Source organism: Hemitrygon akajei, chromosome 28 (genome assembly GCF_048418815.1).
Source record: "Hemitrygon akajei chromosome 28, sHemAka1.3, whole genome shotgun sequence".
Lineage (NCBI taxonomy): Eukaryota > Metazoa > Chordata > Chondrichthyes > Myliobatiformes > Dasyatidae > Hemitrygon > Hemitrygon akajei.
Genome location: NC_133151.1, coordinates 2,505,993 through 2,530,090, shown reverse-complemented (window position 1 = coordinate 2,530,090; position 24,098 = coordinate 2,505,993). Strand labels below are relative to the sequence as shown.

Below are 24,098 nucleotides of genomic sequence, written 5' to 3'. Positions count from 1 at the left end.
GAGGACACAGATAGAGTGGATGTGGAGAGGATGTTTCCTATAGTGGGGGAGTCTAGGACCAGAGGGTACAGATAGAGTGGATGTGGAGAGGATGTTTCTATAGTGGGGGAGTCTAGGACCAGAGGGTACAGATAGAGTGGATGTGGAGAGGATGTTTCCTATAGTGGGGGAGTCTAGGACCAGAGGACACAGATAGAGTGGATGTGGAGAGGATGTTTCCTATAGTGGGGGAGTCTAGGACCAGAGGACACAGACAGAGTGGATGTGGAGAGGATGTTTCCTATAGTGGGGGAGTCTAGGACCAGAGGGTACAGATAGAGTGGAAGTGGAGAGGATGTTTCTATAGTGGGGGAGTCTAGGACCAGAGGGTACAGATAGAGTGGATGTGGAGAGGATGTTTCCTATAGTGGGGGAGTCTAGGACCAGAGGACACAGATAGAGTGGATGTGGAGAGGATGTTTCCTATAGTGGGGGAGTCTAGGACCAGAGGACACAGACAGAGTGGATGTGGAGAGGATGTTTCCTATAGTGGGGGAGTCTAGGACCAGAGGACACAGATAGAGTGGATGTGGAGAGGATGTTTCCTGTGGTAGGGGAGTCTAGGACCAGAGGACACAGATAGAGTGGATGTGGAGAGGATGTTTCCTGTGGTGGGGGAGTCTAGGAACAGAGGACACAGACAGAGTGGATGTGGGGAGGATGTTTCCTGTGGTGGGGGAGTCTAGGAACAGAGGACACAGACAGAGTGGATGTGGGGAGGATGTTTCCTGTGGTGGGGGAGTCTAGGAACAGAGAACACAGACAGAGTGGATGTGGGGAGGATGTTTCCTGTGGTGGGGGAGTCTAGGAACAGAGGACACAGATAGAGTGGATGTGGAGAGGATGTTTCCTATAGTGGGGGAGTCTAGGACCAGAGGACACAGATAGAGTGGATGTGGAGAGGATGTTTCCTATAGTGGGGGAGTCTAGGACCAGAGGGTACAGATAGAGTGGATGTGGAGAGGATGTTTCTATAGTGGGGGAGTCTAGGACCAGAGGGTACAGATAGAGTGGATGTGGAGAGGATGTTTCCTATAGTGGGGGAGTCTAGGACCAGAGGACACAGATAGAGTGGATGTGGAGAGGATGTTTCCTATAGTGGGGGAGTCTAGGACCAGAGGACACAGACAGAGTGGATGTGGAGAGGATGTTTCCTATAGTGGGGGAGTCTAGGACCAGAGGACACAGACAGAGTGGATGTGGGGAGGATGTTTCCTGTGGTGGGGGAGTCTAGGAACAGAGGACACAGACAGAGTGGATGTGGGGAGGATGTTTCCTGTGGTGGGGGAGTCTAGGAACAGAGGACACAGATAGAGTGGATGTGGGGAGGATGTTTCCTGTGGTGGGGGAGTCTAGGAACAGAGGACACAGACAGAGTGGATGTGGGGAGGATGTTTCCTGTGGTGGGGGAGTCTAGGAACAGAGGACACAGACAGAGTGGATGTGGGGAGGATGTTTCCTGTGGTGGGGGAGTCTAGGAACAGAGGACACAGACAGAGTGGATGTGGGGAGGATGTTTCCTGTGGTGGGGGAGTCTAGGAACAGAGGACACAGACAGAGTGGATGTGGAGAGGATGTTTCCTATAGTGGGGGAGTCTAGGACCAGAGGACACAGATAGAGTGGATGTGGAGAGGATGTTTCCTATAGTGGGAGAGTCTAGGACCAGAGGACACAGATAGAGTGGATGTGGGGAGGATGTTTCCTGTAGTGGGGGACTCTAAGACCAGAGGACACAGATAGAGTGGATGTGGAGAGGATGTTTCCTGTGGTAGGGGAGTCTAGGACCAGAGGACACAGATAGAGTGGATGTGGAGAGAATGTTTCCTGTGGTGGGGGAGTCTAGGAACAGAGGACACAGACAGAGTGGATGTGGGGAGGATGTTTCCTGTGGTAGGGGAGTCTAGGAACAGAGGACACAGACAGAGTGGATGTGGAGAGGATGTTTCCTATAGTGGGGGAGTCTAGGACCAGAGGGCACAGATAGAGTGGATGTAGAGTGTATGTGGAGAGGATGTTTCCTATAGTGGGGGAGATAGGACCAGAGGACACAGATAGAGTGGATGTGGAGAGGATGTTTCCTATAGTGGGGGAGTCTAGGACCAGAGGACACAGATAGAGTGGATGTGGAGAGGATGTTTCCTATAGTGGGGATGTCTAGGACCAGAGGACACAGATAGAGTGGATGTGGAGAGGGTGTTTCCTATAGTGGGGGAGTCTAGGACCAGAGGACACAGATAGAGTGGATGTGGAGAGGATGTTTCCTATAGTGGGGGAGTCTAGGACCAGAGGACACAGATAGAGTGGATGTGGAGAGGATGTTTCCTATAGTGGGGGAGTCTAGGACCAGAGGACACAGATAGAGTGGATGTGGAGAGGATGTTTCCTGTAGTGGGGGAGTCTAGGACCAGAGGACACAGATAGAGTGGATGTGGAGAGGATGTTTCCTATAGTGGGGGAGTCTAGGGCCAGAGGACACAGATAGAGTGGATGTGGAGAGGATGTTTCCTATAGTGGGGGAGTCTAGGACCAGAGGACACAGATAGAGTGGATGTGGGGAGGATGTTTCCTGTAGTGGGGGACTCTAAGACCAGAGGACACAGATAGAGTGGATGTGGAGAGGATGTTTCCTGTGGTAGGGGAGTCTAGGACCAGAGGACACAGATAGAGTGGACGTGGAGAGGATATTTCCTATAGTGGGGGAGTCTAGGACCAGAGGACACAGATAGAGTGGAAGTGGGGAGGATGTTTCCTGTAGTGGGGGACTCTAAGACCAGAGGACACAGATAGAGTGGATGTGGAGAGGATGTTTCCTGTGGTAGGGGAGTCTAGGACCAGAGGACACAGATAGAGTGGATGTGGAGAGGATGTTTCCTGTGGTGGGGGAGTCTAGGAACAGAGGACACAGACAGAGTGGATGTGGGGAGGATGTTTCCTGTGGTGGGGGAGTCTAGGAACAGAGGACACAGACAGAGTGGATGTGGGGAGGATGTTTCCTGTGGTGGGGGAGTCTAGGAACAGAGGACGCAGACAGAGTGGATGTGGGGAGGATGTTTCCTGTGGTGGGGGAGTCTAGGAACAGAGGACACAGACAGAGTGGATGTGGGGAGGATGTTTCCTGTGGTGGGGGAGTCAAGGAACAGAGGACACAGATAGAGTGGATGTGGAGAGGATGTTTCCTATAGTGGGGGAGTCTAGGACCAGAGGACACAGATAGAGTGGATGTGGAGAGGATGTTTCCTATTGTGGGGGAGTCTAGGACCAGAGGGTACAGATAGAGTGGATGTGGAGAGGATGTTTCCTATAGTGGGGGAGTCTAGGACCAGAGGGTACAGATAGAGTGGATGTGGAGAGGATGTTTCCTATAGTGGGGGAGTCTAGGACCAGAGGACACAGACAGAGTGGATGTGGGGAGGATGTTTCCTGTGGTGGGGGAGTCTAGGAACAGAGGACACAGACAGAGTGGATGTGGGGAGGATGTTTCCTGTGGTGGGGGAGTCTAGGAACAGAGGACACAGACAGAGTGGATGTGGGGAGGATGTTTCCTGTGGTGGGGGAGTCAAGGAACAGAGGACACAGATAGAGTGTATGTGGAGAGGATGTTTCCTATAGTGGGGGAGTCTAGGACCAGAGGACACAGATAGAGTGGATGTGGAGAGGATGTTTCCTATAGTGGGGGAGTCTAGGACCAGAGGGTACAGATAGAGTGGATGTGGAGAGGATGTTTCCTATAGTGGGGGAGTCTAGGACCAGAGGGTACAGATAGAGTGGATGTGGAGAGGATGTTTCCTATAGTGGGGGAGTCTAGGACCAGAGGACACAGACAGAGTGGATGTGGAGAGGATGTTTCCTATAGTGGGGGAGTCTAGGACCAGAGGACACAGACAGAGTGGATGTGGGGAGGATGTTTCCTGTGGTGGGGGAGTCTAGGAACAGAGGACACAGATAGAGTGGATGTGGGGAGGATGTTTCCTGTGGTGGGGGAGTCTAGGAACAGAGGACACAGATAGAGTGGATGTGGGGAGGATGTTTCCTGTGGTGGGGGAGTCTAGGAACAGAGGACACAGACAGAGTGGATGTGGGGAGGATGTTTCCTGTGGTGGGGGAGTCTAGGAACAGAGGACACAGACAGAGTGGATGTGGGGAGGATGTTTCCTGTGGTGGGGGAGTCTAGGAACAGAGAACACAGACAGAGTGGATGTGGGGAGGATGTTTCCTGTGGTGGGGGAGTCTAGGAACAGAGGACACAGATAGAGTGGATGTGGAGAGGATGTTTCCTATAGTGGGGGAGTCTAGGACCAGAGGACACAGATAGAGTGGATGTGGAGAGGATGTTTCCTATAGTGGGGGAGTCTAGGACCAGAGGGTACAGATAGAGTGGATGTGGAGAGGATGTTTCTATAGTGGGGGAGTCTAGGACCAGAGGGTACAGATAGAGTGGATGTGGAGAGGATGTTTCCTATAGTGGGGGAGTCTAGGACCAGAGGACACAGATAGAGTGGATGTGGAGAGGATGTTTCCTATAGTGGGGGAGTCTAGGACCAGAGGACACAGACAGAGTGGATGTGGAGAGGATGTTTCCTATAGTGGGGGAGTCTAGGACCAGAGGACACAGACAGAGTGGATGTGGGGAGGATGTTTCCTGTGGTGGGGGAGTCTAGGAACAGAGGACACAGACAGAGTGGATGTGGGGAGGATGTTTCCTGTGGTGGGGGAGTCTAGGAACAGAGGACACAGATAGAGTGGATGTGGGGAGGATGTTTCCTGTGGTGGGGGAGTCTAGGAACAGAGGACACAGACAGAGTGGATGTGGGGAGGATGTTTCCTGTGGTGGGGGAGTCTAGGAACAGAGGACACAGACAGAGTGGATGTGGGGAGGATGTTTCCTGTGGTGGGGGAGTCTAGGAACAGAGGACACAGACAGAGTGGATGTGGGGAGGATGTTTCCTGTGGTGGGGGAGTCTAGGAACAGAGGACACAGACAGAGTGGATGTGGAGAGGATGTTTCCTATAGTGGGGGAGTCTAGGACCAGAGGACACAGATAGAGTGGATGTGGAGAGGATGTTTCCTATAGTGGGAGAGTCTAGGACCAGAGGACACAGATAGAGTGGATGTGGGGAGGATGTTTCCTGTAGTGGGGGACTCTAAGACCAGAGGACACAGATAGAGTGGATGTGGAGAGGATGTTTCCTGTGGTAGGGGAGTCTAGGACCAGAGGACACAGATAGAGTGGATGTGGAGAGAATGTTTCCTGTGGTGGGGGAGTCTAGGAACAGAGGACACAGACAGAGTGGATGTGGGGAGGATGTTTCCTGTGGTAGGGGAGTCTAGGAACAGAGGACACAGACAGAGTGGATGTGGAGAGGATGTTTCCTATAGTGGGGGAGTCTAGGACCAGAGGGCACAGATAGAGTGGATGTAGAGTGTATGTGGAGAGGATGTTTCCTATAGTGGGGGAGATAGGACCAGAGGACACAGATAGAGTGGATGTGGAGAGGATGTTTCCTATAGTGGGGGAGTCTAGGACCAGAGGACACAGATAGAGTGGATGTGGAGAGGATGTTTCCTATAGTGGGGATGTCTAGGACCAGAGGACACAGATAGAGTGGATGTGGAGAGGGTGTTTCCTATAGTGGGGGAGTCTAGGACCAGAGGACACAGATAGAGTGGATGTGGAGAGGATGTTTCCTATAGTGGGGGAGTCTAGGACCAGAGGACACAGATAGAGTGGATGTGGAGAGGATGTTTCCTATAGTGGGGGAGTCTAGGACCAGAGGACACAGATAGAGTGGATGTGGAGAGGATGTTTCCTGTAGTGGGGGAGTCTAGGACCAGAGGACACAGATAGAGTGGATGTGGAGAGGATGTTTCCTATAGTGGGGGAGTCTAGGGCCAGAGGACACAGATAGAGTGGATGTGGAGAGGATGTTTCCTATAGTGGGGGAGTCTAGGACCAGAGGACACAGATAGAGTGGATGTGGGGAGGATGTTTCCTGTAGTGGGGGACTCTAAGACCAGAGGACACAGATAGAGTGGATGTGGAGAGGATGTTTCCTGTGGTAGGGGAGTCTAGGACCAGAGGACACAGATAGAGTGGACGTGGAGAGGATATTTCCTATAGTGGGGGAGTCTAGGACCAGAGGACACAGATAGAGTGGAAGTGGGGAGGATGTTTCCTGTAGTGGGGGACTCTAAGACCAGAGGACACAGATAGAGTGGATGTGGAGAGGATGTTTCCTGTGGTAGGGGAGTCTAGGACCAGAGGACACAGATAGAGTGGATGTGGAGAGGATGTTTCCTGTGGTGGGGGAGTCTAGGAACAGAGGACACAGACAGAGTGGATGTGGGGAGGATGTTTCCTGTGGTGGGGGAGTCTAGGAACAGAGGACACAGACAGAGTGGATGTGGGGAGGATGTTTCCTGTGGTGGGGGAGTCTAGGAACAGAGGACGCAGACAGAGTGGATGTGGGGAGGATGTTTCCTGTGGTGGGGGAGTCTAGGAACAGAGGACACAGACAGAGTGGATGTGGGGAGGATGTTTCCTGTGGTGGGGGAGTCAAGGAACAGAGGACACAGATAGAGTGGATGTGGAGAGGATGTTTCCTATAGTGGGGGAGTCTAGGACCAGAGGACACAGATAGAGTGGATGTGGAGAGGATGTTTCCTATTGTGGGGGAGTCTAGGACCAGAGGGTACAGATAGAGTGGATGTGGAGAGGATGTTTCCTATAGTGGGGGAGTCTAGGACCAGAGGGTACAGATAGAGTGGATGTGGAGAGGATGTTTCCTATAGTGGGGGAGTCTAGGACCAGAGGACACAGACAGAGTGGATGTGGGGAGGATGTTTCCTGTGGTGGGGGAGTCTAGGAACAGAGGACACAGACAGAGTGGATGTGGGGAGGATGTTTCCTGTGGTGGGGGAGTCTAGGAACAGAGGACACAGACAGAGTGGATGTGGGGAGGATGTTTCCTGTGGTGGGGGAGTCAAGGAACAGAGGACACAGATAGAGTGGATGTGGAGAGGATGTTTCCTATAGTGGGGGAGTCTAGGACCAGAGGACACAGATAGAGTGGATGTGGAGAGGATGTTTCCTATAGTGGGGGAGTCTAGGACCAGAGGGTACAGATAGAGTGGATGTGGAGAGGATGTTTCCTATAGTGGGGGAGTCTAGGACCAGAGGGTACAGATAGAGTGGATGTGGAGAGGATGTTTCCTATAGTGGGGGAGTCTAGGACCAGAGGACACAGACAGAGTGGATGTGGAGAGGATGTTTCCTATAGTGGGGGAGTCTAGGACCAGAGGACACAGACAGAGTGGATGTGGGGAGGATGTTTCCTGTGGTGGGGGAGTCTAGGAACAGAGGACACAGATAGAGTGGATGTGGGGAGGATGTTTCCTGTGGTGGGGGAGTCTAGGAACAGAGGACACAGATAGAGTGGATGTGGGGAGGATGTTTCCTGTGGTGGGGGAGTCTAGGAACAGAGGACACAGACAGAGTGGATGTGGGGAGGATGTTTCCTGTGGTGGGGGAGTCTAGGAACAGAGGACACAGACAGAGTGGATGTGGGGAGGATGTTTCCTGTGGTGGGGGAGTCTAGGAACAGAGGACACAGACAGAGTGGATGTGGGGAGGATGTTTCCTGTGGTGGGGGAGTCTAGGAACAGAGGACACAGACAGAGTGGATGTGGAGAGGATGTTTCCTATAGTGGGGGAGTCTAGGACCAGAGGACACAGATAGAGTGGATGTGGAGAGGATGTTTCCTATAGTGGGAGAGTCTAGGACCAGAGGACACAGATAGAGTGGATGTGGAGAGGATGTTTCCTGTGATGGGGGAGTCTAGGAACAGAGGACACAGATAGAGTGGATGTGGAGAGGATGTTTCCTATAGTGGGGGAGTCTAGGACCAGAGGACACAGATAGAGTGGATGTGGAGAGGATGTTTCCTATAGTGGGGGAGTCTAGGACCAGAGGACACAGATAGAGTGGATGTGGAGAGGATATTTCCTGTGGTAGGGGAGTCTAGGACCAGAGGACACAGATAGAGTGGATGTGGAGAGGATGTTTCCTGTGGTGGGGGAGTCTAGGAACAGAGGACACAGCAGAGTGGATGTGGGGAGGATGTTTCCTGTGGTGGGGGAGTCTAGGAACAGAGGACACAGATAGAGTGGATGTGGAGAGGATGTTTCCTATAGTGGGGGAGTCTAGGACCAGAGGACACAGATAGAGTGGATGTGGAGAGGATGTTTCCTATAGTGGGGGAGTCTAGGACCAGAGGGTACAGATAGAGTGGATGTGGAGAGGCTGTTTCTATAGTGGGGGAGTCTAGGACCAGAGGGTACAGATAGAGTGGATGTGGAGAGGATGTTTCCTATAGTGGGGGAGTCTAGGACCAGAGGACACAGATAGAGTGGATGTGGAGAGGATGTTTCCTATAGTGGGGGAGTCTAGGACCAGAGGACACAGACAGAGTGGATGTGGAGAGGATGTTTCCTATAGTGGGGGAGTCTAGGACCAGAGGACACAGACAGAGTGGATGTGGGGAGGATGTTTCCTGTGGTGGGGGAGTCTAGGAACAGAGGACACAGATAGAGTGGATGTGGAGAGGATGTTTCCTGTGGTGGGGGAGTCTAGGAACAGAGGACACAGACAGAGTGGATGTGGGGAGGATGTTTCCTGTGGTAGGGGAGTCTAGGAACAGAGGACACAGACAGAGTGGATGTGGAGAGGATGTTTCCTATAGTGGGGGAGTCTAGGACCAGAGGGCACAGATAGAGTGGATGTAGAGTGTATGTGGAGAGGATGTTTCCTATAGTGGGGGAGATAGGACCAGAGGACACAGATAGAGTGGATGTGGAGAGGATGTTTCCTATAGTGGGGGAGTCTAGGACCAGAGGACACAGATAGAGTGGATGTGGAGAGGATGTTTCCTATAGTGGGGATGTCTAGGACCAGAGGACACAGATAGAGTGGATGTGGAGAGGGTGTTTCCTATAGTGGGGGAGTCTAGGACCAGAGGACACAGATAGAGTGGATGTGGAGAGGATGTTTCCTATAGTGGGGGAGTCTAGGACCAGAGGACACAGATAGAGTGGATGTGGAGAGGATGTTTCCTGTAGTGGGGGAGTCTAGGACCAGAGGACACAGATAGAGTGGATGTGGAGAGGATGTTTCCTATAGTGGGGGAGTCTAGGGCCAGAGGACACAGATAGAGTGGATGTGGAGAGGATGTTTCCTATAGTGGGGGAGTCTAGGACCAGAGGACACAGATAGAGTGGATGTGGGGAGGATGTTTCCTGTAGTGGGGGACTCTAAGACCAGAGGACACAGATAGAGTGGATGTGGAGAGGATGTTTCCTGTGGTAGGGGAGTCTAGGACCAGAGGACACAGATAGAGTGGACGTGGAGAGGATGTTTCCTATAGTGGGGGAGTCTAGGACCAGAGGACACAGATAGAGTGGAAGTGGGGAGGATGTTTCCTGTAGTGGGGGACTCTAAGACCAGAGGACACAGATAGAGTGGATGTGGAGAGGATGTTTCCTGTGGTAGGGGAGTCTAGGACCAGAGGACACAGATAGAGTGGATGTGGAGAGGATGTTTCCTGTGGTGGGGGAGTCTAGGAACAGAGGACACAGACAGAGTGGATGTGGGGAGGATGTTTCCTGTGGTGGGGGAGTCTAGGAACAGAGGACACAGACAGAGTGGATGTGGGGAGGATGTTTCCTGTGGTGGGGGAGTCTAGGAACAGAGGACGCAGACAGAGTGGATGTGGGGAGGATGTTTCCTGTGGTGGGGGAGTCTAGGAACAGAGGACACAGACAGAGTGGATGTGGGGAGGATGTTTCCTGTGGTGGGGGAGTCAAGGAACAGAGGACACAGATAGAGTGGATGTGGAGAGGATGTTTCCTATAGTGGGGGAGTCTAGGACCAGAGGACACAGATAGAGTGGATGTGGAGAGGATGTTTCCTATAGTGGGGGAGTCTAGGACCAGAGGACACAGATAGAGTGGATGTGGAGAGGATGTTTCCTATAGTGGGGGAGTCTAGGACCAGAGGGTACAGATAGAGTGGATGTGGAGAGGATGTTTCCTATAGTGGGGGAGTCTAGGACCAGAGGACACAGACAGAGTGGATGTGGGGAGGATGTTTCCTGTGGTGGGGGAGTCTAGGAACAGAGGACACAGACAGAGTGGATGTGGGGAGGATGTTTCCTGTGGTGGGGGAGTCTAGGAACAGAGGACACAGACAGAGTGGATGTGGGGAGGATGTTTCCTGTGGTGGGGGAGTCAAGGAACAGAGGACACAGATAGAGTGGATGTGGAGAGGATGTTTCCTATAGTGGGGGAGTCTAGGACCAGAGGACACAGATAGAGTGGATGTGGAGAGGATGTTTCCTATAGTGGGGGAGTCTAGGACCAGAGGGTACAGATAGAGTGGATGTGGAGAGGATGTTTCCTATAGTGGGGGAGTCTAGGACCAGAGGACACAGACAGAGTGGATGTGGAGAGGATGTTTCCTATAGTGGGGGAGTCTAGGACCAGAGGACACAGACAGAGTGGATGTGGGGAGGATGTTTCCTGTGGTGGGGGAGTCTAGGAACAGAGGACACAGACAGAGTGGATGTGGGGAGGATGTTTCCTGTGGTGGGGGAGTCTAGGAACAGAGGACACAGATAGAGTGGATGTGGGGAGGATGTTTCCTGTGGTGGGGGAGTCTGGGAACAGAGGACACAGACAGAGTGGATGTGGGGAGGATGTTTCCTGTGGTGGGGGAGTCTAGGAACAGAGGACACAGACAGAGTGGATGTGGGGAGGATGTTTCCTGTGGTGGGGGAGTCTAGGAACAGAGGACACAGACAGAGTGGATGTGGGGAGGATGTTTCCTGTGGTGGGGGAGTCTAGGAACAGAGGACACAGACAGAGTGGATGTGGAGAGGATGTTTCCTATAGTGGGGGAGTCTAGGACCAGAGGACACAGATAGAGTGGATGTGGAGAGGATGTTTCCTATAGTGGGAGAGTCTAGGACCAGAGGACACAGATAGAGTGGATGTGGAGAGGATGTTTCCTGTGATGGGGGAGTCTAGGAACAGAGGACACAGATAGAGTGGATGTGGAGAGGATGTTTCCTATAGTGGGGGAGTCTAGGACCAGAGGACACAGATAGAGTGGATGTGGAGAGGATGTTTCCTATAGTGGGGGAGTCTAGGACCAGAGGACACAGATAGAGTGGATGTGGAGAGGATATTTCCTGTGGTAGGGGAGTCTAGGACCAGAGGACACAGATAGAGTGGATGTGGAGAGGATGTTTCCTGTGGTGGGGTAGTCTAGGAACAGAGGACACAGACAGAGTGGATGTGGGGAGGATGTTTCCTGTGGTGGGGGAGTCTAGGAACAGAGGACACAGATAGAGTGGATGTGGAGAGGATGTTTCCTATAGTGGGGGAGTCTAGGACCAGAGGACACAGATAGAGTGGATGTGGAGAGGATGTTTCCTATAGTGGGGGAGTCTAGGACCAGAGGGTACAGATAGAGTGGATGTGGAGAGGATGTTTCTATAGTGGGGGAGTCTAGGACCAGAGGGTACAGATAGAGTGGATGTGGAGAGGATGTTTCCTATAGTGGGGGAGTCTAGGACCAGAGGACACAGATAGAGTGGATGTGGAGAGGATGTTTCCTATAGTGGGGGAGTCTAGGACCAGAGGACACAGACAGAGTGGATGTGGAGAGGATGTTTCCTATAGTGGGGGAGTCTAGGACCAGAGGACACAGACAGAGTGGATGTGGGGAGGATGTTTCCTGTGGTGGGGGAGTCTAGGAACAGAGGACACAGACAGAGTGGATGTGGGGAGGATTTTTCCTGTGGTGGGGGAGTCTAGGAACAGAGGACACAGATAGAGTGGATGTGGGGAGGATGTTTCCTGTGGTGGGGGAGTCTAGGAACAGAGGACACAGACAGAGTGGATGTGGGGAGGATGTTTCCTGTGGTGGGGGAGTCTAGGAACAGAGGACACAGACAGAGTGGATGTGGGGAGGATGTTTCCTGTGGTGGGGGAGTCTAGGAACAGAGGACACAGACAGAGTGGATGTGGGGAGGATGTTTCCTGTGGTGGGGGAGTCTAGGAACAGAGGACACAGACAGAGTGGATGTGGAGAGGATGTTTCCTATAGTGGGGGAGTCTAGGACCAGAGGACACAGATAGAGTGGATGTGGAGAGGATGTTTCCTATAGTGGGAGAGTCTAGGACCAGAGGACACAGATAGAGTGGATGTGGGGAGGATGTTTCCTGTAGTGGGGGACTCTAAGACCAGAGGACACAGATAGAGTGGATGTGGAGAGGATGTTTCCTGTGGTAGGGGAGTCTAGGACCAGAGGACACAGATAGAGTGGATGTGGAGAGGATGTTTCCTGTGGTGGGGGAGTCTAGGAACAGAGGACACAGACAGAGTGGATGTGGGGAGGATGTTTCCTGTGGTAGGGGAGTCTAGGAACAGAGGACACAGACAGAGTGGATGTGGAGAGGATGTTTCCTATAGTGGGGGAGTCTAGGACCAGAGGGCACAGATAGAGTGGATGTAGAGTGTATGTGGAGAGGGTGTTTCCTATAGTGGGGGAGATAGGACCAGAGGACACAGATAGAGTGGATGTGGAGAGGATGTTTCCTATAGTGGGGGAGTCTAGGACCAGAGGACACAGATAGAGTGGATGTGGAGAGGATGTTTCCTATAGTGGGGATGTCTAGGACCAGAGGACACAGATAGAGTGGATGTGGAGAGGGTGTTTCCTATAGTGGGGGAGTCTAGGACCAGAGGACACAGATAGAGTGGATGTGGAGAGGATGTTTCCTATAGTGGGGGAGTCTAGAACCAGAGGACACAGATAGAGTGGATGTGGAGAGGATGTTTCCTATAGTGGGGGAGTCTAGGACCAGAGGACACAGATAGAGTGGATGTGGAGAGGATGTTTCCTGTAGTGGGGGAGTCTAGGACCAGAGGACACAGATAGAGTGGATGTGGAGAGGATGTTTCCTATAGTGGGGGAGTCTAGGGCCAGAGGACACAGATAGAGTGGATGTGGAGAGGATGTTTCCTATAGTGGGGGAGTCTAGGACCAGAGGACACAGATAGAGTGGATGTGGGGAGGATGTTTCCTGTAGTGGGGGACTCTAAGACCAGAGGACACAGATAGAGTGGATGTGGAGAGGATGTTTCCTGTGGTAGGGGAGTCTAGGACCAGAGGACACAGATAGAGTGGACGTGGAGAGGATCTTTCCTATAGTGGGGGAGTCTAGGACCAGAGGACATAGATAGAGTGGAAGTGGGGAGGATGTTTCCTGTAGTGGGGGACTCTAAGACCAGAGGACACAGATAGAGTGGATGTGGAGAGGATGTTTCCTGTGGTAGGGGAGTCTAGGACCAGAGGACACAGATAGAGTGGATGTGGAGAGGATGTTTCCTGTGGTGGGGGAGTCTAGGAACAGAGGACACAGACAGAGTGGATGTGGGGAGGATGTTTCCTGTGGTGGGGGAGTCTAGGAACAGAGGACACAGACAGAGTGGATGTGGGGAGGATGTTTCCTGTGGTGGGGGAGTCTAGGAACAGAGGACGCAGACAGAGTGGATGTGGGGAGGATGTTTCCTGTGGTGGGGGAGTCTAGGAACAGAGGACACAGACAGAGTGGATGTGGGGAGGATGTTTCCTGTGGTGGGGGAGTCTAGGAACAGAGGACACAGATAGAGTGGATGTGGAGAGGATGTTTCCTATAGTGGGGGAGTCTAGGACCAGAGGACACAGATAGAGTGGATGTGGAGAGGATGTTTCCTATAGTGGGGGAGTCTAGGACCAGAGGGTACAGATAGAGTGGATGTGGAGAGGATGTTTCCTATAGTGGGGGAGTCTAGGACCAGAGGGTACAGATAGAGTGGATGTGGAGAGGATGTTTCCTATAGTGGGGGAGTCTAGGACCAGAGGACACAGACAGAGTGGATGTGGGGAGGATGTTTCCTGTGGTGGGGGAGTCTAGGAACAGAGGACACAGACAGAGTGGATGTGGGGAGGATGTTTCCTGTGGTGGGGGAGTCTAGGAACAGAGGACACAGACAGAGTGGATGTGGGGAGGATGTTTCCTGTGGTGGGGGAGTCAAGGAACAGAGGACACAGATAGAGTGGATGTGGGGAGGATGTTTCCTATAGTGGGGGAGTCTAGGACCAGAGGACACAGATAGAGTGGATGTGGAGAGGATGTTTCCTATAGTGGGGGAGTCTAGGACCAGAGGGTACAGATAGAGTGGATGTGGAGAGGATGTTTCCTATAGTGGGGGAGTCTAGGACCAGAGGGTACAGATAGAGTGGATGTGGAGAGGATGTTTCCTATAGTGGGGGAGTCTAGGACCAGAGGACACAGACAGAGTGGATGTGGAGAGGATGTTTCCTATAGTGGGGGAGTCTAGGACCAGAGGACACAGACAGAGTGGATGTGGGGAGGATGTTTCCTGTGGTGGGGGAGTCTAGGAACAGAGGACACAGACAGAGTGGATGTGGGGAGGATGTTTCCTGTGGTGGGGGAGTCTAGGAACAGAGGACACAGATAGAGTGGATGTGGGGAGGATGTTTCCTGTGGTGGGGGAGTCTAGGAACAGAGGACACAGACAGAGTGGATGTGGGGAGGATGTTTCCTGTGGTGGGGGAGTCTAGGAACAGAGGACACAGACAGAGTGGATGTGGGGAGGATGTTTCCTGTGGTGGGGGAGTCTAGGAACAGAGGACACAGACAGAGTGGATGTGGGGAGGATGTTTCCTGTGGTGGGGGAGTCTAGGAACAGAGGACACAGACAGAGTGGATGTGGAGAGGATGTTTCCTATAGTGGGGGAGTCTAGGACCAGAGGACACAGATAGAGTGGATGTGGAGAGGATGTTTCCTATAGTGGGAGAGTCTAGGACCAGAGGACACAGATAGAGTGGATGTGGAGAGGATGTTTCCTGTGATGGGGGAGTCTAGGAACAGAGGACACAGATAGAGTGGATGTGGAGAGGATGTTTCCTATAGTGGGGGAGTCTAGGACCAGAGGACACAGATAGAGTGGATGTGGAGAGGATGTTTCCTATAGTGGGGGAGTCTAGGACCAGAGGACACAGATAGAGTGGATGTGGAGAGGATATTTCCTGTGGTAGGGGAGTCTAGGACCAGAGGACACAGATAGAGTGGATGTGGAGAGGATGTTTCCTGTGGTGGGGGAGTCTAGGAACAGAGGACACAGACAGAGTGGATGTGGGGAGGATGTTTCCTGTGGTGGGGGAGTCTAGGAACAGAGGACACAGACAGAGTGGATGTGGGGAGGATGTTTCCTGTGGTGGGGGAGTCTAGGAACAGAGGACACAGACAGAGTGGATGTGGGGAGGATGTTTCCTGTGGTGGGGGAGTCTAGGACCAGAGGACACAGACAGAGTGGATGTGGGGAGGATGTTTCCTGTGGTGGGGGAGTCTAGGAACAGAGGACACAGATAGAGTGGATGTGGAGAGGATGTTTCCTATAGTGGGGGAGTCTAGGACCAGAGGACACAGATAGAGTGGATGTGGAGAGGATGTTTCCTATAGTGGGGGAGTCTAGGACCAGAGGGTACAGATAGAGTGGATGTGGAGAGGATGTTTCCTATAGTGGGGGAGTCTAGGACCAGAGGGTACAGATAGAGTGGATGTGGAGAGGATGTTTCCTATAGTGGGGGAGTCTAGGACCAGAGGACACAGACAGAGTGGACGTGGAGAGGATGTTTCCTATAGTGGGGGAGTCTAGGACCAGAGGACACAGACAGAGTGGATGTGGGGAGGATGTTTCCTGTGGTGGGGGAGTCTAGGAACAGAGGACACAGACAGAGTGGATGTGGGGAGGATGTTTCCTGTGGTGGGGGAGTCTAGGAACAGAGGACACAGATAGAGTGGATGTGGGGAGGATGTTTCCTGTGGTGGGGGAGTCTAGGAACAGAGGACACAGACAGAGTGGATGTGGGGAGGATGTTTCCTGTGGTGGGGGAGTCTAGGAACAGAGGACACAGACAGAGTGGATGTGGGGAGGATGTTTCCTATAGTGGGGGAGTCTAGGACCAGAGGACACAGATAGAGTGGATGTGGAGAGGATGTTTCCTGTAGTGGGGGAGTCTAGGACCAGAGGACACAGATAGAGTGGATGTGGAGAGGATGTTTCCTATAGTGGGGGAGTCTAGGGCCAGAGGACACAGATAGAGTGGATGTGGAGAGGATGTTTCCTATAGTGGGGGAGTCTAGGACCAGAGGACACAGATAGAGTGGATGTGGGGAGGATGTTTCCTGTAGTGGGGGACTCTAAGACCAGAGGACACAGATAGAGTGGATGTGGAGAGGATGTTTCCTGTGGTAGGGGAGTCTAGGACCAGAGGACACAGATAGAGTGGACGTGGAGAGGATGTTTCCTATAGTGGGGGAGTCTAGGACCAGAGGACACAGATAGAGTGGAAGTGGGGAGGATGTTTCCTGTAGTGGGGGACTCTAAGACCAGAGGACACAGATAGAGTGGATGTGGAGAGGATGTTTCCTGTGGTAGGGGAGTCTAGGACCAGAGGACACAGATAGAGTGGATGTGGAGAGGATGTTTCCTGTGGTGGGGGAGTCTAGGAACAGAGGACACAGACAGAGTGGATGTGGGGAGGATGTTTCCTGTGGTGGGGGAGTCTAGGAACAGAGGACACAGACAGAGTGGATGTGGGGAGGATGTTTCCTGTGGTGGGGGCGTCTAGGAACAGAGGACGCAGACAGAGTGGATGTGGGGAGGATGTTTCCTGTGGTGGGGGAGTCTAGGAACAGAGGACACAGACAGAGTGGATGTGGGGAGGATGTTTCCTGTGGTGGGGGAGTCTAGGAACAGAGGACACAGATAGAGTGGATGTGGAGAGGATGTTTCCTATAGTGGGGGAGTCTAGGACCAGAGGACACAGATAGAGTGGATGTGGAGAGGATGTTTCCTATAGTGGGGGAGTCTAGGACCAGAGGGTACAGATAGAGTGGATGTGGAGAGGATGTTTCCTATAGTGGGGGAGTCTAGGACCAGAGGGTACAGATAGAGTGGATGTGGAGAGGATGTTTCCTATAGTGGGGGAGTCTAGGACCAGAGGACACAGACAGAGTGGATGTGGAGAGGATGTTTCCTATAGTGGGGGAGTCTAGGACCAGAGGACACAGACAGAGTGGATGTGGGGAGGATGTTTCCTGTGGTGGGGGAGTCTAGGAACAGAGGACACAGACAGAGTGGATGTGGGGAGGATGTTTCCTGTGGTGGGGGAGTCTAGGAACAGAGGACACAGATAGAGTGGATGTGGGGAGGATGTTTCCTGTGGTGGGGGAGTCTAGGAACAGAGGACACAGACAGAGTGGATGTGGGGAGGATGTTTCCTGTGGTGGGGGAGTCTAGGAACAGAGGACACAGACAGAGTGGATGTGGGGAGGATGTTTCCTGTGGTGGGGGAGTCTAGGAACAGAGGACACAGACAGAGTGGATGTGGGGAGGATGTTTCCTGTGGTGGGGGAGTCTAGGAACAGAGGACACAGACAGAGTGGATGTGGAGAGGATGTTTCCTATAGTGGGGGAGTCTAGGACCAGAGGACACAGATAGAGTGGATGTGGAGAGGATGTTTCCTGTGGTGGGGGAGTCTAGGAACAGAGGACACAGACAGAGTGGATGTGGGGAGGATGTTTCCTGTGGTGGGGGAGTCTAGGAACAGAGGACACAGACAGAGTGGATGTGGGGAGGATGTTTCCTATAGTGGGGGAGTCTAGGACCAGAGGACACAGATAGAGTGGATGTGGAGAGGATGTTTCCTATAGTGGGGGAGTCTAGGACCAGAGGACACAGATAGAGTGGATGTGGAGAGGATATTTCCTGTGGTAGGGGAGTCTAGGACCAGAGGACACAGATAGAGTGGATGTGGAGAGGATGTTTCCTGTGGTGGGGGAGTCTAGGAACAGAGGACACAGACAGAGTGGATGTGGGGAGGATGTTTCCTGTGGTGGGGGAGTCTAGGAACAGAGGACACAGACAGAGTGGATGTGGGGAGGATGTTTCCTGTGGTGGGGGAGTCTAGGAACAGAGGACACAGACAGAGTGGATGTGGGGAGGATGTTTCCTGTGGTGGGGGAGTCTAGGACCAGAGGACACAGACAGAGTGGATGTGGGGAGGATGTTTCCTGTGGTGGGGGAGTCTAGGAACAGAGGACACAGATAGAGTGGATGTGGAGAGGATGTTTCCTATAGTGGGGGAGTCTAGGACCAGAGGACACAGATAGAGTGGATGTGGAGAGGATGTTTCCTATAGTGGGGGAGTCTAGGACCAGAGGGTACAGATAGAGTGGATGTGGAGAGGATGTTTCCTATAGTGGGGGAGTCTAGGACCAGAGGGTACAGATAGAGTGGATGTGGAGAGGATGTTTCCTATAGTGGGGGAGTCTAGGACCAGAGGACACAGACAGAGTGGACGTGGAGAGGATGTTTCCTATAGTGGGGGAGTCTAGGACCAGAGGACACAGACAGAGTGGACGTGGAGAGGATGTTTCCTGTGGTGGGGGAGTCTAGGAACAGAGGACACAGACAGAGTGGATGTGGGGAGGATGTTTCCTGTGGTGGGGGAGTCTAGGAACAGAGGACACAGACAGAGTGGATGTGGGGAGGATGTTTCCTGTGGTGGGGGAGTCTAGGAACAGAGGACACAGACAGAGTGGATGTGGAGAGGATGTTTCCTATAGTGGGGGAGTCTAGGACCAGAGGACACAGATAGAGTGGATGTGGAGAGGATGTTTCCTATAGTGGGAGAGTCTAGGACCAGAGGACACAGATAGAGTGGATGTGGAGAGGATGTTTCCTGTGATGGGGAGTCTAGGAACACAGATAGAGTGGATGTGGAGAGGATGTTTCCTGTGGTGGGGGAGTCTAAGACCGGAGGGCGCAGCGTCAGAATAGATGGACGTCATTTTGAAATGGAGTCAAGGAGAAATCTCTTTAGCCGGGGGGTGGTGAATCTATGGAATTCATTGCCACAGGCAGCTGTGGAGGCCAAGACTTTACGTATATTTAAGGCAGAGGCTGATAGATTCCTGATTGGTCAGGGTGTGAAGGGATACGGGGAGAAGGCAGGAGATTGGGGCTGAGAGGGAAAATGGATCAACCATGATGAAGTAGAACTTCGACGCTCACTTTCAGACAATCAATGGAGTAAAATTTATTATCTAGTCAATAATTCATCTATCTGTGCATGCCATATGTTAATTCAGTTTAAGATAGTACACAGGGCCTATATGTCCAAAGATAAATTGGCGCATAGTTTTCCTAATATAAGCCCTATTTGTGACAGATGTAACGCAGAAGTGGCTACTCTAACTCATATGTTTTGGTCATGTGTAAGCTTAAACAATTTTTGGAGGGATGTGTTTGGAATATTATCTAAAGTTATAGATGTGGATGTTCAACCTAATTCACTTACAGCAATTTTTGGAATTATTCCAGAGGAAGCAAGCAAAGTGTCTGCTTCTGCTCAACATGTGATAGCTTTTTCAACTTTACTGGCGAGGAGAGCTATTTTGCTACACTGGAAAGAATCTAAACCGCCTACTGTTTTTTATTGGCTCTCCTCCATTATGTCATGTCTAAGCTTGGAGAAAATTAGAAGCCAGACATTTGATACATCCTTTAATTTTCAACAAGTCTGGTGACTCTTTATTCGTTATTTTCACATGATTCAATTTATTTTTTTTATATTTATTTTTCTTTACTCTTTTCGGAAAATCCTTATCCGTGAAGGTTCGGAGATGACTGGAAGAATGTTTTTTTCCCTCTCTCTTTTTAAAATTTTATCCTCAATTGGACTGCCCAATCTTTCTTTTTCTTCCTTTTTTCCTTCTCTTTTCTTTCGTCTTAGTTAGTTAGTGGGTTTTTTTCCTTTATTAAATAAAATTTCCAATCTTTTTTTATGATTGCTATGAGGAGTTGTAGTTTTTTATTGACCATTGCATATATAACAGCGTAACATTTTACCTATCTGATTTTGGCATTATATATTTTCTGGTTTTTTTATTGCTGTTTATATGTCTTTTATATTATCTGTTTGCTAAACTCATCCTCTGATTTGCATATTCTTTATTTGAACATCAATAAAAAGATTGAAAAATGAAATGACGAAGTGGTGGAGTGGACTCGATGGCCTAATTCTCCTCCTATATCTCATGGTCTTATCAACTGCTAAACATCATTGAAAGTTCAAAGGAAATTTATTATCGAAGTACGCAGTGTGTCATCATACACTATCCCGTGGGCATTCAAAGCAGAACAAAGAAATACAATAGAATCGATGAAGAACGACAAAGACTGACAAACAAACAATGCGGAAAAGAAGGCAAACTGCAAATACAATAACAAAAAGATAATACGAAAATATAGATGAGCAAATAAATAAATAATATTGAGAACATGAGCTGTAGAGTCCTTGAAAGCGAGTCCATAGGTTGTGGAATCACTAAACTTCGCTCTTGGTCTTAAATGGCATTACCATTATCCAGTACCACATCATCACATCCTGAATGACACCACTATTCAGAAATGGAACCGTATAATAATAATAATGATGAGAAGGAGACAGAGAAGATGAAGACAATGATGAAGACGATTTCTTAACATATATTAAGTAGTCCTTAACGACACCCAATACTGAGCCCAACATATTGACGTAGCTACAAAGAAGGCACGACAGTGGCTATACTTTATTAGGAGTTTTCAAAGACTTGGTATGTCACCAAAGACTCTAGTAAATTTCTACTGATGTACCGTGGAGAGGATTCTAATTGGTTGCATCACCGTCTGGTATGAAGGGGACACTGCCTTGGATCCGAGTAAGCTGCAGGAAGTTGTGAACTCAGCCAGCTCCATCATGGGTTCCAGCATCCCAGCATCGGCGACACATTTGAAAGGCGATGCCTCAAGAAGATGATTATCTATCATTAAGGACCCCTTAATTGCAGAATTAGAAGGAAAGGGAAGAAAACGTAAAGAGAGGCAGCAACAACCAAAGCCCGACCTGCCATCTGGGACTACCTGCCCTGAATGCGGAAGAACTTCCAAAGCCATGATTGGACTCATCAGCCACTTGAGAGCCCATAAATAGATCAACAGAACGAAGACCATCATCCTCGACCTCGAGGGATAGTCACGATGATATCCATCATTAAGGACCCCCATCACTCATGATATGCCTTGTTCTCATTGCTACCATCAGGGAGGAGGTACAGGAGCCTGCAGGCACACGCTCAACGATTCAGGAACAGCTTCTTCCCCTCTGCCATCAGGGAGGAGGTACAGGAGCCTGAAGGCACACGCTCAACGATTCAGGAACAGCTTCTTCCCCTCTGCCATCAGGGAGGAGGTACAGGAGCCTGAAGGCACACGCTCAACGATTCAGGAACAGCTTCTTCCCCTCTGCCATCAGGGAGGAGGTACAGGAGCCTGCAGGCACACGCTCAACGATTCAGGAACAGCTTCTTCCCCTCTGCCATCAGGGAGGAGGTACAGGAGCCTGAAGGCACACGCTCAACGATTCAGGAACAGCTTCTTCCCCTCTGCCATCAGGGAGGAGGTACAGGAGCCTGCAGGCACACGCTCAACGATTCAGGAACAGCTTCTTCCCCTCTGCCATCAGGGAGGAGGTACAGGAGCCTGCAGGCACACGCTCAACGATTCAGGAACAGCTTCTTCCCCTCTGCCATCAGGGAGGAGGTACAGGAGCCTGAAGGCACACGCTCAACGATTCAGGAACAGCTTCTTCCCCTCTGCCATCAGGGAGGAGGTACAGGAGCCTGAAGGCACACACTCAGCGATTCAGGAACAGCTTCTTCCCCTCTGCCATCAGGGAGGAGGTACAGGAGCCTGAAGGGCCACACACAACGATTCAGGAACAGCTTCTTCCCCTCTGCCATCAGGGAGGAGGTACAGGAGCCTGAAGGCACACACTCAACGATTCAGGAACAGCTTCTTCCCCTCTGCCATCAGGGAGGAGGTACAGGAGCCTGAAGACACACACTCAGCGATTCAGGAACAGCTTCTTCCCCTCTGCCATCAGGGAGGAGGTACAGGAGCCTGAAGACACACACTCAGCGATTCAGGAACAGCTTCTTCCCCTCTGCCATCAGGGAGGAGGTACAGGAGCCTGAAGACACACACTCAGCGATTCAGGAACAGCTTCTTCCCCTCTGCCATCAGGGAGGAGGTGCAGGAGCCTGAAGGCACACACTCAACGATTCAGGAACAGCTTCTTCCCCTCTGCCATCAGGGAGGAGGTGCAGGAGCCTGAAGGCACACACTCAACGATTCAGGAACAGCTTCTTCCCCTCCGCCATCAGGGAGGAGGTACAGGAGCCTGAAGGCACACACTCAACGATTCAGGAACAGCTTCTTCCCCTCCGCCATCCGATTTCTGAATGTACAGTGAACCCATAAACACTACCTCACTACTTTTTTTATGTTTCTATTTTTGCACAGCTTATTTAAAAAAATTAGACACACACCCCCCCCTATAGAAAGTATGCAACCCTACCCCCCCGAAAATTTTTTTCATGTTTCACAACATTGGATCACAGTGGATTTAATTTGGCTTTTTTGACACTGATCAACAGAAAAAGGTTTGTGTGGGTGTGTGTTAATTTATAGCTTTTTATTATTATGCATTGCACTGTACTGCTGCCAGTATTATTAAATCAGATTCTGTTTTTAACTATTATTTGTAAGAGCTGAGCATATTGAACCCCTCAAAAAATTAACTTGGACAGTCAGAATCAGGTTTAATATCACCAGCATATATTGCGAAATTTGTTGTCTTTGCGGCAGCAGTACAATGTAATACATGGTAATAGAGAAATAATTGAATTACTGTAAGTATATATACATTAAATAGTTAAATTAAATACATAGTGACTAAGTAGAAATATTAAAGGTTGTGAGGTGGTGTTGATGGGTTCAATATCCATTCAGAAATCAGCTGGAAGAGGGGAAGAAGCTGTTCCTGAATCGTTGAGTGTGTGTCTTCAGGCTCCTGTACCTCCTCCCTGATGGCAGAGGGGAAGAAGCTGTTCCTGAATCGTTGAGTGTGTGCCTTCAGGCTCCTGTACCTCCTCCCTGATGGCAGAGGGGAAGAAGCTGTTCCTGAATCGTTGAGTGTGTGTCTTCAGGCTCCTGTACCTCCTCCCTGATGGCAGAGGGGAAGAAGCTGTTCCTGAATCGTTGAGTGTGTGTCTTCAGGCTCCTGTACCTCCTCCCTGATGGCAGAGGGGAAGAAGCTGTTCCTGAATCGTTGAGTGTGTGTCTTCAGGCTCCTGTACCTCCTTCCCTGATGGCAGAGGGGAAGAAGCTGTTCCTGAATCGTTGAGTGTGTGTCTTCAGGCTCCTGTACCTCCTTCCCTGATGGTAGCAACGAGAACAAGGGATGACCTGGGTGATCGGGGTCCTTAATGGCGGATGCTGCCTTCCTGAGGCATCTGCTCCTTGAGGATGTCCTGGATAGGATGGAGACTAGTGCTCGTGATTTGCGAATTCCTTTCAAGACGCATGTACTCCCACCCTTTCCCCTTCATTAATCGCATACTCACACTCGACACTCTGGTACCCCAAGTGACACAGATAGCTGTGGTGAGAAATGGATCCATTGGGAGTCACCAATCTTACCTTTCGGAAGAAGACGCCTGGAAATGGAAAGAAAAACAAATACGTTATTCATCATTTCCTACGGAGATTGCAGCTGCAATGCTGACCTCTAGACCTGTTCCCTTGGTCCCCAGCAGCTGGATACAAATAAATACTCTGGTTGGTTGTGGAGTTACAGTGGCACTTTGAGGCAGGACTTGAGTTTCTAGAACTCTTCTGCACCCCCACTATACTGAACGATAGGTAATCCCTATCCTCTTAAAGCCGCCTGCATCGTTAATTAAAGCTGCGCACAAATCCAGAGGTAATCAGATCCGATAAAAAATTACGAGAGAATCTGCAGATGCTGGAATTCCTTA

The 24,098-nt window shown here is 51.0% G+C and overlaps 1 protein-coding gene across 1 annotated transcript in view; it reads right to left on the bottom strand.

Moving 5' to 3' along the window:
• Positions 1-24,098, bottom strand: part of LOC140717623 (acylphosphatase-2-like) — a 140,221-nt gene that overhangs the window by 95,206 nt on the left and 20,917 nt on the right. Inside the window, exon 2 of the mRNA XM_073031207.1 lies at positions 23,761-23,777. Within this exon, the coding sequence (XP_072887308.1) occupies positions 23,761-23,777 (17 nt within the window). The remainder of the gene's footprint in view (positions 1-23,760; positions 23,778-24,098) is intronic.